The sequence below is a fragment of the Diaporthe amygdali genome (assembly GCF_026229845.1).
Source record: "Diaporthe amygdali strain CAA958 chromosome Unknown NODE_85_length_14018_cov_64_071659, whole genome shotgun sequence".
NCBI lineage: Eukaryota > Fungi > Ascomycota > Sordariomycetes > Diaporthales > Diaporthaceae > Diaporthe > Diaporthe amygdali.
In genome coordinates, this window is record NW_026517105.1 from 1,023 (window position 1) to 14,018 (window position 12,996).

The following is a 12,996-nucleotide window of genomic DNA, read 5'->3' on the forward strand; positions in this document are numbered from 1 at the left end:
GAGCTGAGATGTTCAGTGTTACGGTCCCGAACAACTAGTTATTTACTGTAGTATAGACTTGACACTGTAGGTGGCTGACCAGAAGCACATTCACATGCAAAGGCGACACAGGGAGTGCCTCGCCAGTTGGATCAAAGTGTGCCTATGACTTAACGATGGTAACGTGTCTGTCTCAATCACTCAGATGCCTTTTCAAGCTTTGCCCTGTCAAGCATTATCTACAGACATGGCAGCCATCGCTAAATATTGTTCCGAAACGGGGGAGAGAGATGATACAGTCGGGTAGCATTACTACTGCGAGGGAGGTAAGCTGTGTGAGCTTGCCATGATCAATCGATGGCATCTACGCTGCGCCACCCACGATCAATTTCCACGCACAGTCACCTGCCATGGGGAGGCATGATCCAGCTGTAACGCGAGACTCAGCCCAAATTCGGGCTTCAACGAAATTTCATGTCATCGCAGGATCGGAGATTGTTACAATGGAGCAACACTAATCATAGGAGTGGTATTGGGATAAATCATCAATGAGTACGTGGGCAAGATTTTGGCCGGTGAGTGATCGGCGCTTCACTCGCCAGTCTTTCCAGAAAAGGCATCATGATCACATTACTCTGACCGGAAAGGCAAGGCCTTGCGAACTAGTATCAAACTGTCCATGGCTAACTTTTCCTTTTCGTTTTAGGAAAAGCGTCTTTTGACGAATGCGGTGCCTTTCGAAAGGTAAAGTACGTTGCCTTTTGTGATTCGGAGGAGCCTGGATTCAAAGCCTAAAGACTTGTTTTGACCACCGTCTCCCCATTTTTTCGCCACAGCGAGACGTCATCTCGTCTATTATTTTTGCTCCAATTTTTGCCTCGACCTTTCTTATTCCGGCTCTTACCGCCTGTGCATTTCATATTTCGGGCATCCACGTGAACGGTCTCGAATCCAGACTCAGTGATCTAGTTACCATCTTCTATTTTGCTTGTCGATTTCTTTGATCTATTTACTGTGACACAAAAGGGCTTCTCTCCCTGGACTAGAAGGCTCGGCCTTTTTCATGCAAGGCGACTCAGGTTGAGGAAATTGTCATCATTGACTCGGCCACAGACTTTCCAAGACTGCTGAATTTTTCGTTGTTCATACCCATAACCATATCCCGTAAATGCACTGGATGGTGTCGCCTGTGGCTCAGCGATATCAGGGGGGGTTTCAACCACCGAGCAGTGGTATCTTCACACATGTTGCGCGGTCAAAGACCTCTATAAGCTGAATCTTGAGCGATGGGCGTATATGAAGAGGGAGAACGCGAGATGATCAAATCTTGGCCGATTTGCGTCCAGAATTTTGATGTCGAGCTAGGCCTTGTCGCCTCCTTGGCGGACTAGGGCTGTGAGAAAATATTATCAGTTCTCCTCGGAGCACGTCTGCCCATACTCATAGTCGTAGCAGTTTGTGTCACTACAGTATATCTGACTCGTCTCGAGCATATTTACGGCGCTCTTTCTGTCTCACGGATTCGCCGTCAGTACATCTTTGAGACCGCATATGTACAACCCTATGCTAACAGACATTCTTAGGTCTGGCATGAACAGCAGTTCGATTGGCAGACTTTGATTGGGCAGATCTAGGGCGCAATTCGACCGGCAGAAACACAGCATGTCATTGGCTGGACGGGACGTATTACGTAGCGTAGCCTAACTGCCTTCCGACAAATCTCACTAAATCCTTTTACTCCAAGAAATCATACAGTACCAAGCATACCTATGATTGACAGTTTCCCTGCATGCGTCGTCGATTTCTTGAATAGTAATACAGAGAGCATCCTTGCATTCCGGATCTGCTATATCAATCACTGCTTGTGCTCACGCTTTGCATCTGAGTTCAGCAGTGGGGAACATAATTCTTCCTTGATGCGACGGATTCTGTTGTCTGCTAGAGCTCCCAGCCATATAAAGTCAACAAAGTTGGGTCGACTTGGAAATGATCCTTTAAGACCACTCAACGCCCCCACCACCGTGATCAAGGGTGTTGTTCCTGACACTGTGTCGCTTGCTGACCCATCGAGATTGACCCGTTCCGACAACTCGATGAGCCAGATTATAGGGATCCATGGTGGCCACTACCAAGCTCAACCGGCTGCCAATTTTCAAACAATTCTGAAGCATCGCGTAGAGATCGACAAGAGGCCTCCACGCATTGTGCAAGCCATGCGCCTTTCAGATGTCGTCTGTCTCCCTTGTCGAAAGGGGCCTTGGGGAGCCAATAAGGAGAGGTGGGTCCTGTCCTTTCGCCTCACGGTCAGGATCAAACTTCATCTCGTATCGGCGTTGCAGCCTCGCCTCAATAGAATGCCTTGTTGGCGCTCTAATCCCTTATATGAGCCTCGTGGCTGAAGCATGGGCTGCTCCATACCTGCCGACGAATCGAGTTGGAAACTAATACGTCCTACCTCTCCAAGCTCAGGATCACAAGTCTCGGTGGACAGGAATTCATGATGAGCCACTAGTTTAAAGATTGATGCCTTGAATTTGACTTAAAATTCATAGGTGCTCCGATTGGCAAGCAGCGCATCAATTTTCCCTTCATCTTTGGCATCGTATTGTTACTGACCATGTTGGCAGGCATCTCAACTGAGAGCCTTGTCGGAGGCTGTGGAGGGTTGCGCCTCGCGCAGGTCTCGTTCAAGGAATTTCGGACGACAACAAATGTGGCCTCACTGATCGACATCACCCATACTAGTCCAATGGCGGCAGGCTCAATCGGAGCGATGGTCCTGTTGGCCAATGCTCACCCATTCACGGGCAGCCTCAACCATCAGCTAACCTCATCAACCCGGCTGTATCGTCTCCAGCGGCAGCACTGCAGGAGGCCGCCCAGCACCTTTCAGCTCTGAATCAAACTGAAACGGAGTCTGAAAAGGTACAGAAGTTGCCACTGAGAGAATTTACATCAGGTCTTTTTGCTTGGCCTGGCACCATAAGCGCCCCCTGCCTCTTACGTATCCCGGCCTGAGACTACCAGTCTCAAGTACTTAAGGCAGCCAGCTTTCTTTACAAAGTACCTGTTTTCTCAACAACTCTCCAAGCCAGCAGTCTACAGACAACCAACCGCCGCCATGAAGCCTGAACTCCGCTCTTACGATGACTTCGTTGAGGAAGCCGCTTTCTCATCTTCCATGACGTTGAGTCCGACAGTGGGCACTTCTCCACGCCCGCAGTCTGGGTTAAGTCTGGGATACTTCCAACTGTTGCCTGAGGAACAGATGCGTGAGGCGATACTGAATAATCCGTACGCCTTGGACCCAAGCCCAGGTATCGACATCCTATCAATCAATTCCTCTCAACAGAATTGCGAGATGGTAGACGAGGCCTTAATGGACGAGCTTGGCCAGTTTCTTGGATCACAGCTTGCGCCGGATCTGCTGTCGAAGGTGATTCCAGGACACGGAGGCTCCTTTGAAGGTCCCGATCATTACAACGAGCCCGTCTCATCAGCACCAAGTGCGATTTGTTTCAATCATGGAGCCGATGACGGCGTTGTCCCGGGGGTTGAACAATGTTTTACCGACGACTTGTGCGGATTACAGGAAGATTGGCCAATCAATTACTCTTCAAATCCATTTTTGGCACCTGGCCTGCACGAAAAATCCTACTTCACTTTTTTCAACGCTCCTCGCCAGCTCGACCTGGAAGCCCTGTTGCGCGAAGTCGATGCATCATTGAACGTCTGGTGGTGTAATGCCTTGCAAGAGACCAAACTCGAGCCGCCTCCCGATTATGGTCCCGTGGCGCCAGGTGACGACGGGCAACAATGCTGCGAGAGCAGCGACAAACACAGCTCGGACACCACTGACGAGGAAACCTCTGAGATTGGTCAAGCAGAGTCTAAAGCTTCTTGGAGACGGACAGGCCCGTCCGCCCCTTCAGGACGTCTACAGCAGGCGCGGAAGCGAAATCGAATGCCTACTCTCAATCAGACACGATCGAGATCCAGGATATCAAAGTCAAACGTTTCTAGACGATCCTCTTCACCACCATTAAAGGGCGGAAAATCGGTGTATATTCGACTGGAAGAAATCATTGGCGAAGAGGGAGGGAGTCGCTACACATGGAATCGACGGGTTGGCTTGAATGGGTCCTGGATGGACATGAGAAAGAACACGGTGGAAACGGTGCATTTTGTAGGGGCGTTAAAACAGCTCAAGATGACGGTGCGGCCGGACGGGGGAGGCTTGGTCGTTCACCTGCGTCTAAGTGACACAAGCACCTATTTCGAAGGTGAGGTGCAGGGTGGTGGGAGGCTTCGTGTTCGCGCCGCGGTGATAATCGAGATGTGCGAGAATCCTCAGCGGTGCGAGAGATTCGAGGCAACTTTCTATTCTGATTAGGTCCTCGGCTGGTACATATAGATCAGGCTCGCAACTGGTGTGTAGAGTAACGGTCAAATAATGTTGCATTTTGGTTTTGTCCGGCCCTAAAATATCTCGCAAGTTTAATTCCGATAAGTCCTGTTCGTCCACCTCTGTGGGTTCAATTCCACTCGAAGCAAGAATTGCGGAAAGGACTGGGAGAAATGAGACATGATGGTACTAATGCATGGCCAAGAATCAGCTTAGCGCCACAGTGTTCTGGGCCAGCGACGGCTCGAGGCTGCTTAGTCCAGAGTGTATCGTGGAGGAGCAATATTGATGGAACCACACTTTCGGGCTTGTGAGTGAAGTTTTGGCAAAAATGGAAATCATTTCCAATAATACCGGACCTGGTGTGCTCCATTCGGCTCATCCACGCGGGCTCTGAGTGAATGTCACTCTGTTGTAGGAAGTTTAAATTGTGTGAGCCACCAGACCAGACGAAACAACAAGGCAGCCTGTATAACCTGGTTCTTGGATCAAGCGCGCCACAGCATCGCAAGCCTTTGTGGACGCTTCCCTAGCTTTCCTGGCGTCGTCGTTTGCTTTAGTTGCTACCTCATAGGCCACAGTAACAGCCGTGATTAGCCCCAACGTTCTAATTTTCGCAATTTTCGCATTTGTTTTTGAACAGCCTTTGCGAGGCCATCTCGTTCCACTTCCTCATTTGCGTTCATCCCGGCCGCACGCACTTCTTCCAACATTGCTGTCATTTGGTGAGTGGATCAGCGGGAGTCAGCCACTGCCGCCTCGTACTCTCTGCCGTATGCTGCCCTTCCTTACCGGCGTCCTTGATCCGTCCCCATCACCCACCTGCCCGCGAGGAGCTCCAGGTGCGCCACTTCCCATGGATGACGCAACATTTGGGACCACTCAAGGCGATTCTGCTGCCTCAGCCAGTCCAGCAACCTATGCTGTGTCTGCTTGTCCACCACTCCGAGAAGGCGCAGCGCCTGCTTGAGCCGGACGTAAGGGAAATACCGCGCCGTACATCTGCCCCACGCCTGCCGCACAATGGCGGGCATATTCGAGGGCATATCACCAGGCTCGCCGCCAGCAGGAATGCGAAATGACGTTGTAGTACTGCATCTAGCAGTTATCGGCACTGCAGCCTTGCCAAGCTGCAACATGTCATCCTCATCCTTACTCTGCTCACACTTTGCCGTGACGAATTTTAGCTCGTAAAAATTCCGGCGGCTTCTGTCTACCTGGGGCGGCACCTCATTGCGGCCAAACACATGAACCAGCTCGCGGACCGACTCAATTCTTTCGTCAGCCCATGCTATGAACAGGCCCTCGCAGTCGGACCCTGTGCTGGCGCCGGCGCCGTCGAACCGCAGCGCCTGTATGTTTTCACTGTACAGGTTCGTATCGGGGTTGGCATACGTGCTAATGGACATACAGTACGCCAATTCCACGTGGTCTGTCGTCGTCTTCTTGCAGTTGCAGAAGGTCTGGGGCAAGCCCTCGGTGTAGGCTTTGTATGCATCGAGCCTCTCAAGTCCGGTATCCTTAGCCAAGGGCATCATGTCTTATTTTGGAATGAGCTGTCACAACGTTTTTTAATGGTGACTGCAGAAGAAAATGTGCTGTGAAGTATATCTTTGTTGGCGGGGAGCTTGGAGGCCGAGCAGAGAAGTTGCCTCGCCGGGTGGGCTCGACGTCTTAAGTACTCAGAAGAGCTCGAGCATAGGAGGAACCGATAAGCTCAGATTGAGTGACTGAGAACCCTCAGCTTGGGTGACTGGGAATCCTTGGCTGTGTTTAGATGTAAATCCAGAGAAGATTGGGCGGGCGGCCTCGGGAACACTGCCCAGACAAGGTCGCAAGTGGTCATCGCAAGAGAATCATTACGAGTTCGGTGGTCATTGGAGTCAGCCTTCCAGGCGGGAAAGTTCTTCAAACTTCTAGGAAAATAATTTCCGGGTTTCAAATTCGACCGCGATAAACAGCAGCAAGTGGGCTTGACCGTACTTGGTCTGTGATGGCGACCAAGTCGTTGATGATGGAAGCAACGCTGCTCCGTGAAATCTTTCGTGGCAGTCGTTGGGAAAATTCAATCAGCCCCTGGCTTCTGGATTTATTTTGCCTGAGAACGTTTGTCTACCCCGGGATTTGTTTTCCAGGAGGCATTGCCAATGCTGCTAAGTCAACCTATTTCCTGACATCAGGTTTGCCCCTGAACAAAATGTTCTGACGCTGTGTTATGAATTATGTAAATTAGCCACGGTCAGTGGCGAACTTCTCGAGTTTTCCCCCATATATCCCGGACATGCAAACAGACCATACGTATTGAGTCGTTCTTGTTTATGTTTCACCCAAGTCCTACTGTTGCGTTTTCTCTCACATTGAAGACGCCTAGGACGAGCCAACATGCTAATTACACAACAGGGATTTAGCTCCGGGTTGCAATTTATCGTCGGGCGTCCTTGCGCGTGGGTTTGCGACCGGGCCATATATGCTAGTCGAATCCATTCTCACGAAGTTTTTAGTGAGGTAACTATAACCACCATTACTAAAACAATTGGGACATGCAGACACCAGTTGACACCATAAACAGTCTGGGAGAGCTCCAGAGATTTAATGGCAACAATATTTGCTCACAATTCCTTGCGAGCTCAGCCTTTTAGGAATATGGAGCGGGCTTTGTCAGTCTTCTGCCCATTGTGGCTGGGCCATGTTAGTAAAGTCGGTGGTGCCTATAGCCATTGGCCAAACCATCTTTTCACCCGGATTTGCAACGAGGGCTTGGGAGGATGAAGTTGCTTGGTAGTAATAAGTCCCAACTGCACTCTCTCCGGACCCACAGCCTCCCAGTCAAATTGCAAAGCAGCGGTGTCCGGCTTTAACCAGTCACCATTGCGTCTTCGGTCGCTAGGCCAGGCTGTTACACTTGGGATGCTATCTCTCCTCAGATCTTAAGCCGCCAGTACTATTCATTTCAAGCGACCGCAGAGCTGCTTGTGCGTGTCAACAAGCTGATCGTCACAGATTGGGCAATTCACATGCCCCATCCCCTCCGAAGCAGATCTAGACCAGAGTCTGTCCTGATATCTGCAGGCCTGAAAAGAGAGCTGTCGTCGGTTGGCAAGGCATATTTCTTGCCAAGCCTCGACCATCTAAGCCTTTCTGGTACACGCCGCGGGCTGAAGGAGACAGAGCTGCTCGGGTTGAGCCAACATAAATTGGCTCGTTATTCCGCATCTTGAGAACAATATCTGTCTCTCCCCGTCCCGACTGACTCTACTGTACTCACCAAGCCAATACATAGTCGCGCCTGAATATTGTTCTGCGATTACCTTGAGATCGACAACCAGCAAACTTCCAACGTCGATCAGCTTTGCTATCGTCCACCTTCACAATGTCTACCTGTGTCTCTTTTATCAAGAAATCCTCCTCAAAGATCATGACCTGCTTTGGGAACCCCGAGCGGAGGACGGGATGCAGGAAGGGGCCCACGGAGAACGAGGACGTTCTGGCGATCACCAAGCCGGTCATGGCCACGAGTCCTGTGACTGTCGACGAAAAGAGCGAAGACCATGTCCGGTCCAACGTTCCCGCCTCACCCCTTGATGAACAGAGGAAAGCCAAACGAGAGGCCAGAAGAGTAAAGTGGGCCTCGATGTGCACTCAATTCAAGCAAAGGACCAACAAGATGGCTAAAGCACTCGCCAAGCCTCTCATCATAATTGTCGCAGTCATCTTCGGTCCGGTACTATTGGTGATTGATCTCGGGGTCTTTCTAATCCTCTTCGTGGGCAGACTGGTGTTTAGCATCTTGGATCTTCTCTTTGCCTCGATCTACGCCTGCTTTGTGTGGTATGATGGATGCTAAGGTGGTGGCGGGGTGGGTTCTGACCTACGCTATGACGTGCGAGGGTCCGGGCCGGCGTTACGTATGACCACCGGACGCGAGTTCTGAACAAATTTGAGCATGAGAGGCTCGGAGTGACATGATGGTTGGGAAAACCGTGGTCTGCTCCGACAGACTTGTTGTAAATACACCTTGGCTGTGGCAGGATTCTCGGCTGTCAAGTCAGTGAGCGCAGCCTTGTATAGGCAAGACATCTTTGTCAATCAACAGCCGTAAATAATAGAAACTCGTGGAATGTTTACATGCGTTCGGATAGACGAAAATACACTTCGATTCTAAGGCGCACCAGCTGTCTTGGTCACTGATCCATTGGCGACTTGAAAAGCGCCCGCGAGGGAACGCGAGGGAAGGCGACGATAAATCAAGTGCACCTAGGTAAATTATCGATCCTTTTCTACCCGTATCTCACCTTTGTAGTCGTCGCGTAGTCCTCAATATCAATATCGTGTAGTCGGGTGGGCAACAACACATCATCGAGGTATCTCTGCAGTCTCATGGATTTATTGGTGGTCCGTTAGTGGTTGAAAAGAGAGTCAAAGTGGTCTGCGACTCACGGATCTTGACAATTTTTTGGCGGGAAACAATTTATTTTATAGGAGGGACAGATCACATTGGTCCTCGGGGATTCTCCACGATCTTAGTCGGAACTTTAGGATCTGAGTGTCTCGATTGTCACTGAGGTCTAGTCGTAACGGACATTCATGTTATGGGGGTATCGGAAATGGCTTTTAGGGTCGACTGGCAAAGATGGTAAATAAACCCCAAAAGCTCTTAAGATGTTATATTGGCTGATTTCCCTCACTGCGCTCAAGTGGCACTGTTGGAGTTGGAGGCGGCCTTATCGACAGACTTGTGGCACCTTATTAGATGCTACTTCCGGTCTGGTACTTTGGGGAGACGCACCCGGAATTTGTATATTCCTTCCTATTCAGGAAATGGGTTGCTATTCATGATCAGCCCGAAGTTGGGATTTTACACATCAAGCATATGGTGGACCTCACCAGTTACGCCACTCGTGGTGAAGGCCCGGTGTTCGTGCAATTTGGTATATGGCATTCGTGCCCGTGACAGTTCGCTAAATCGTGGAAGTCGACTGTTCCCGACTGCGACGACCAATATGGTTCAGACGAAGCGACATTGCAGAGCTGAGCAGGGCAGCTACGCTGTTTGCCAGCCAGGGAGCCCGGAAGCTCAGGCATCAATACGCGAGAGACTTCCATAATAGATCGCCGTCGAAAGTTGGTTCGGAAGTGGTTGGCTGTTCGCATCACAGCGCTAAACTGTTTCCAACGACTGCCGGTGTCTCTTACCGATCGTCGGGCTGGGTCCCAGAAGAATACGACTGTACAAAGCCGCAGATCTGACTGGGTCAGCAGAGCTCAGGCAGACAGCCAATCCGATGGATCATAGCACCTGTCAAATCCTATCTCATGCTGATCGATAGATTGTAGAAACAGATAAATCGAAGAACAGCATGAGAGCCACTGACAAAGTATGCAACTACGCCTGGTAGGATTCTCCAGCGTGACGGTGGCTGGACGAAGGCCTTTGAGGGTATTCCCGAGAGAGAGGGAGGGGTACTCAGAGCTTGCTTGGTCTGTGCTTACGTTCATTATGAGTGGGATAGTCTCGCCCTGATGCTCACTGTGATGGTTGTACCAAGTCCCGAACTATATTTTGTCCTGTAACTTAGACTCAGCTATGCTTGACAGAAAACTAAGCTCTAATTGTCCAGAAAAGAATGATTTGCTAATGTGTAAATGCGTAAGAGATTGTGGCTATGCCTTGTTCTGTGGAAGCTCCGGGCTTAGAGGGCGGCAACTTCCAGACCAAGACCGGCTCTATGGTTTGGAATGAGGTCTGCAATCGCCTCTTGCCTTGACCGAAATGAGAATTTGCTCGACTCTACTTTATTTCTTCTTCTTTTGTTTCCGTTTTGTCTGCCCCGTCTCCCTTTTGTTGTTGGATGCAGACCTTTGATCGAAAACAAAAAACCAATCCTAGACGAAAAAAAAGAATTTGAGCTGCCTGTATGATGACTTTACAGTACCATCTCCTCCGTGCTCTTCGGTTGATTTGCATTGTTTGGCCAGATTTATATACGGTTGTAGGCAAGTCTGTGGCCGGCTTCTGCATCATGCACTGCACCATTCGCTGCCAGACTACACATGGGCTTGCAATCCCGTGTGGAGAGATACCGAGGACCTTGCAGTAGTGGGGGGCTCGGTCAGGTGAAGCAGATAAGATGGCACTCTCCACCACGTACGTAGTCTTCAACCTCAGCTCAAACAGTATTTACCACACCGAGATTGTGGAATCAACGCCTACCTAGGTGCAGATGCAAGGATGGTGGGGATAGGACAAAACTGAGCAGAACGGGATTGAATTAATATAGAGGAGTTTCATAAGTCTGTATTTGTAATTGTTAGTTGTTACTGTGGAACAAAAAAACATCAAGAGTGTGAAAGCCGAACAAGAGCCAGACACAAAAGGGAACGACCCGATTCTGAGAGGGATTACTCATACGTGGGGAGGAGTTCCTCAGAGTGAAGACGCGAGGAGACTCCCGCTCCAGCAACACCACCTCTTCTAGACTGCAATGCAAGGTGAGATGGAGAAGTGATCCTCAGGGCAGTCAATACCAAATAGATTCATCACCGAATCTCAAGAAAGCTGTACAGTATAAACTCGCCGATAATGAACTATCTTCTAATTTATCTCCCAGTTGAGGCACCCTTGCAACTTTACTCAAGTCCTGGCCAACGCTTAGTATTCAAGTCCCCCACCACCCATGGTCGGATATCATCGTTGTTTTGTACTTCTTCCAGGCTCATACAAGCCTCGACTCTGAGAATCACATACCATTCGCCCCCACGTAAAATCATATCCGAGATATCGAGAATGCGGTGTCTACCCGGCAAAATTTTGGGAGGATAGAGTGGGAGGACCTTGTGGTCGTTTGCCGTTGGGTGGAAAAAGTCCACCCACCTACTAAAGCGAGCACAGAAGTTGTTGAGTGCATCAGGGTCCAGATCGTACACGTCCGTAGCCACCCAAGCCAGCGGAGAAGACCGTACCACAACCAGGGGCGTGCCGCTCCAGAGACTGATACAATGCAGACTCCAGTATGCAGGCATGCGGGTGGGGCCGACTAAGTGAGGTTAGCTTGCGCGAGACGGACGAGCTAATGAGGCGTTTTACCATCTTTGGCTCCTGCAAAGCCAACGGTCGTATCACCTTCTTTGCAGGCGGTCCCCCCAGGATGCGAATCAGGATACAATGATTGGTAGGCATCGCCATCATTGCCGACCCGGCCTGCCACATCAGTCATGCAACAACACGACCCATCGCACGTCATGGTACTAGCCGACGACTCGGGCGATAAATAACATCCATCGCAGGTCGTGGTAGAGACGGCTCGTTCAAATGGAAACGAGCACTCATCGCAGCAGGACATCGTGGTGTCCGATGACTCGGACATTGAAGAAGTGAGGGCTGGTGTAGAGTCCAACAGCTCTGAAGGTGAAGAGCGTTCATCGTAGTTGAGCATTGTGGTGACCGATGATTCTGAGGGTAAAGAACAAGGAGGACGAGGGTAATGCGGTCAGGTGCAGATGGCGACAAGTGAAGAAGGATAGAATCTTTGTATTTTGAACAGATGAATGTGAATAGAGAGACGGTGAAGAGGATGTTACCCTTGGGAAAGTGGCTCTTTTTATGTCATGAGGCTCGAAGGGGCCTCCCACGCACTGCTTCGCCTCTTGATCTTTTTTCATATTGCTGCCCAGGTCTGCTATCGTCGAGACGTACCGCTTGATCGTTGGACTGAAGTAGAGGCAGGCAGATATCAAGGTGGACGAGTCGGGCCCTTGACACGGTTCACGGGCCACCACGATCGCGCGCGGAGCTGCCACGTCCATACTTTGGAAAACGCACCGCCGCGAGTTCTGTGTCTCGTCTATCGATCAAAATCGCGAGATAAAGTGACACCAAGTCTGGAAGTCCGCGGCTCGGGTCAGATGACCCTCTCCTTTACAACATGCTGCATGATACACAGGCGTAGATCACCGAGTGCATGTCTCGCCGAGGACTTGTCTCGGAACAGAGGCTGCAAGTGGAGGTGGCCGGGAGAACTACTGAAATGCATCAAGTGCTTGGATATCTGAGGCTGATGGCGATGGGCAGTAAGCCGAGGGCGGCCTGCGCTCGACGGCTTTCGATCTCTTACAGTTGTGAAAGAAAGCTTTGAATCGCAGTCTTGGATTAATCACAGCTAGTTGTGTCAGACCCGATCCAATTTGGTGTGCTCTCGTTGATAGATACGGAACAAGCTAGTTTTGATCAGTCCCTGCCTCCCAAAGGCGTATTGCATCCTGCAGTACCAACTGTGGCAGTCAATTATTCCCAAAAGACATGCGCGTGGTCATTTCATGATGAATGACAGCAAGAGTCGGCATTGTGATTGGAGCATCTGCTTGTGCGTCCTTGATCTGGTGTCCAGTGGCTGGGTTTGTCACGTTGGGGCTCAGGATGAACGCGCTGCGCTAATTCCATGATCTCGTATGGCTTGGCGATGCTCTCCATACCAGATCGGGCGAGTTTCTTCATCGCCTTGACGAGCCTGTCTATAGAAGCAATATTCTGGGGCGACCCGAGATCAATTATATGTTGCTTAGCTTCTTGTACACTCGAGCAATATAGGGTGTGATTTGCAGCATGATTTCCATGT

The 12,996-nt window shown here is 50.3% G+C and overlaps 5 protein-coding genes across 5 annotated transcripts; 3 read left to right on the forward strand and 2 right to left on the reverse strand.

The window, feature by feature from the left end:
* Positions 1 to 2,072: 2,072 nt before the first annotated feature.
* J7T55_000113 (uncharacterized protein) lies at positions 2,073 to 2,878 on the forward strand (the record flags this gene model as incomplete). Its single annotated transcript, XM_053136276.1, has 2 exons — positions 2,073 to 2,214; positions 2,607 to 2,878. The coding sequence occupies 2 exons, from the start codon at positions 2,073 to 2,075 to the stop codon at positions 2,876 to 2,878; spliced, it is 414 nt and encodes a 137-aa protein (XP_052986131.1).
* Positions 2,879 to 3,100: 222 nt separating this feature from the next.
* J7T55_000114 (uncharacterized protein) lies at positions 3,101 to 4,372 on the forward strand (the record flags this gene model as incomplete). The annotated part of the gene is made up of 1 exon (XM_053136277.1): positions 3,101 to 4,372. One exon carries the CDS (start codon positions 3,101 to 3,103, stop codon positions 4,370 to 4,372), a length of 1,272 nt encoding a protein of 423 aa, XP_052986132.1.
* A 684-nt stretch (positions 4,373 to 5,056) lies between these two features.
* On the reverse strand, positions 5,057 to 5,922 carry J7T55_000115 (uncharacterized protein; the record flags this gene model as incomplete). The annotated part of the gene is made up of 2 exons (XM_053136278.1): positions 5,057 to 5,099; positions 5,177 to 5,922. 2 exons carry the CDS (start codon positions 5,920 to 5,922, stop codon positions 5,057 to 5,059), a joined length of 789 nt encoding a protein of 262 aa, XP_052986133.1.
* Positions 5,923 to 7,754: 1,832 nt separating this feature from the next.
* J7T55_000116 (uncharacterized protein) lies at positions 7,755 to 8,228 on the forward strand (the record flags this gene model as incomplete). The annotated part of the gene is made up of 1 exon (XM_053136279.1): positions 7,755 to 8,228. One exon carries the CDS (start codon positions 7,755 to 7,757, stop codon positions 8,226 to 8,228), a length of 474 nt encoding a protein of 157 aa, XP_052986134.1.
* Positions 8,229 to 10,783: 2,555 nt separating this feature from the next.
* Positions 10,784 to 11,817, reverse strand: J7T55_000117 (uncharacterized protein; the record flags this gene model as incomplete). The annotated part of the gene is made up of 3 exons (XM_053136280.1): positions 10,784 to 10,861; positions 11,054 to 11,418; positions 11,469 to 11,817. 3 exons carry the CDS (start codon positions 11,815 to 11,817, stop codon positions 10,784 to 10,786), a joined length of 792 nt encoding a protein of 263 aa, XP_052986135.1.
* Positions 11,818 to 12,996: the final 1,179 nt, after the last annotated feature.